At 50.5% G+C, this 2564-nt stretch overlaps 1 gene segment (V, D, J or C); it reads left to right on the top strand.

Annotated features, from left to right (window-relative positions):
- LOC103346896 (immunoglobulin heavy variable 3-23-like) overlaps positions 1-2043 on the top strand; it is a 504788-nt gene extending 502745 nt beyond the window's left edge. Inside the window, 1 exon segment of the V gene segment in view lies at positions 1649-2043. Coding sequence covers positions 1649-2043 — 395 coding nt within the window.
- Positions 2044-2564: the final 521 nt, after the last annotated feature.

Below are 2564 nucleotides of genomic sequence, written 5' to 3'. Positions count from 1 at the left end.
GTGACCTTGCTCTCCCCATAGGTCCTCTGTGTCACATCAACTAGATCCAGAAGGGTTTCCTCTGCAATTTTTTCCTGAGCCTTTTCCTGAGGCTACAGAAACTCCACTTTTATTAAACTGTCTTTTCCCGGACTATCGGTGCACGCCCTCACTATTCCGCCATCTTGGCTCCGCCCCCCACATCAGAACAACCTCCTTCTTAATACTGAATAATATTCCATGTCCTAATGTGAAGGAATCCAATCACTGTTCTATCCACACTTGCTTTATTGTAGACTGAACTATTGTGAACAAGGCTGCATTAACTGAACACAGGACTGCGGGTGAATTGTGACACAGTGACTTCTACGCAGTGCTTGAGCTGAACTCAGAGTCATGGTTACTAGACACAGGGAAGAGGGGGGAACACAGAGCAGCTGATACCAGGGCACAAAGCACTCACAGGAAGGAATAATTCTGCCCACACCACAGTGGGCTGACTCAGTTCACCACAACACACAGCATGTTCCACAAATAACTAGAAATGAGGACACATGGTCTCACAACACTAGTGATGGAAAAGGAGGTGGAAATGTGAATGACATTGAGTTGATCTGTGCCCATTTCTACAACACACAGATTCCAATAGCACACAAACCCCAGTACCATGTACAGTGTTCTGTGTTCAGGAACAGTTTGAAACTAAGGCAATGGATGAATAAGAAAACAAAACATAGTTATCCTAAAGGGATCCGCTTGCAGTCTCATCTGTTTTAAAGTGGGCGACAAGCATTAGGACAAAATAGGCTAAGTCCCCACTAGGGACACCCGTGTTCCCATCAGATTGTTGCTTGAGCCCAGCCTCACAGATTCCAATACTTTTCCCTGATAATGCATCATGGGAAACTGTAGATGATGCTACAAGTGAATGAGCCCCTACCACCAACATAGGAAACAAAGACGCTGTTTTCTGTTCCAGGGATTAGAAAGGCTGAGTCCTAGATGTTATAGGCATTTGGGATGTCAGGGGCTGTCAATCAAAAGTCAGAAATCTCCCATTGTCACCTTTTCTGTCTGTCTATACATTTCTGCCTCTGTCACCCCTTCTCTCTCTATCACTGTTCCAATGTCTTTGATATAGATGATAATGAACCAATGGTTATTTAAAAATAGAAGGAAATGATATTGCTCACACTGGATATTAAGGGTGCACATCGAATTAAAATGAAACAAGGTATTTGCCTTCAACTGATAAAAAATGATAATGTAAAATATCATATCATCTGAATCCTATTATACCCATCACCCTCACCCCCAGGACACCCACAACTACCCTGGGCCCTGTCCTGTCTGAGGCGCCTGACCCCATACCTGCTATATAGGGGCAGCACATGCAAATAGGGCCTCCCCCTGCCCATGAAAACCTGCCCAGCCCTCACCCTGCAGCTCTGGCACAGGAGCTCCAGCCCCAGCACTCCCAGGTGTCCACTCAGTGAGCGCACTCAACACAGATGCTCACCATGGAGACTGGGCTGCGCTGGCTTCTCCTGGTCGCTGTGCTCAAAGGTAATGATGGGGAACGCGGGGCACTGAGTCTGGGAGAGGACGTGAGTGAGAGACACAGAGAAGGTGAGTGACAGTGTCCTGACCAGGACGTCTGTGTTTGCAGGTGTCCAGTGTCAGCAGCAGCTGGGGGAGTGCGGGGGAGGCCTGGTCAAGCCTGAGGGATCCCTGACACTCACCTGCAAAGCCTATGGATTCGACTTCAGTAGCAATGCAATGTGCTGGGTCCGCCAGGCTCCAGGGAAGGGGCCTGAGTGGATCGCATGCATTTATGCTGGTGATGGAAGCACAGACTACGCGAGCTGGGTGAATGGCCGATTCACCATCTCCAGCGACAACGCCCAGAACACAGTGACTCTGCAAATGAACAGTCTGACAGGCGCGGACACGGCCACCTATTTCTGTGCCAAAGACACAGTGAGGGGCCCTCAGGCTGAGCCCAGACACAAACCTCCCTGCAGGGGCGTGCGGCTCCACCAGGGGGCGCACGAGACGCACTGAGCAGACTCAGACCCATTCCCAGATGCAGTGGGAGGTGAATTGATGGCTCCAGTCAGGAAATTGGGGTTTGTGGTTCTCTAATCTGAATTTCCTACATTCCGATCTGGATGGATGATTCTGTCCCTAACACCGATCGCTGAGCAGAAGTTTTGGTATCACGGAAAGACGTCACATGAAGAAAATGGAGTCGTTTCTGGAGGAATGAATGACATCCCTGGGGTCCCCAGCATCTGAGACCTGATGGAGCTCTGGGCACCCAGGGAGTCTTTTCCAGCCCGAGTCACGGAAGAGCTGTCCGTGGAATTCTTTGATGACATCATCTGGGACCCTGCTGAGAGCCCAGGGGCAGTGCAGACCCAGTCAGGGGCTATGGATGCTGCAGTGTTTCACATCCATGCCCTCCCCTCCTGCACAGCTGGTCCCTGAGGGGTGAGCTGACCCCGTGGTCCTGGTCCCTGGGGCTCCCGTGTGCATTCTCTACAGCTGTGCCCTCGTCTCCCTTTCACTTCCTCACCCTGAAC

The sequence above is a fragment of the Oryctolagus cuniculus genome, chromosome 20 (assembly GCF_964237555.1).
Source record: "Oryctolagus cuniculus chromosome 20, mOryCun1.1, whole genome shotgun sequence".
Classification (NCBI taxonomy): domain Eukaryota; kingdom Metazoa; phylum Chordata; class Mammalia; order Lagomorpha; family Leporidae; genus Oryctolagus; species Oryctolagus cuniculus.
This window is presented reverse-complemented; position numbering and strand designations above follow the sequence as displayed.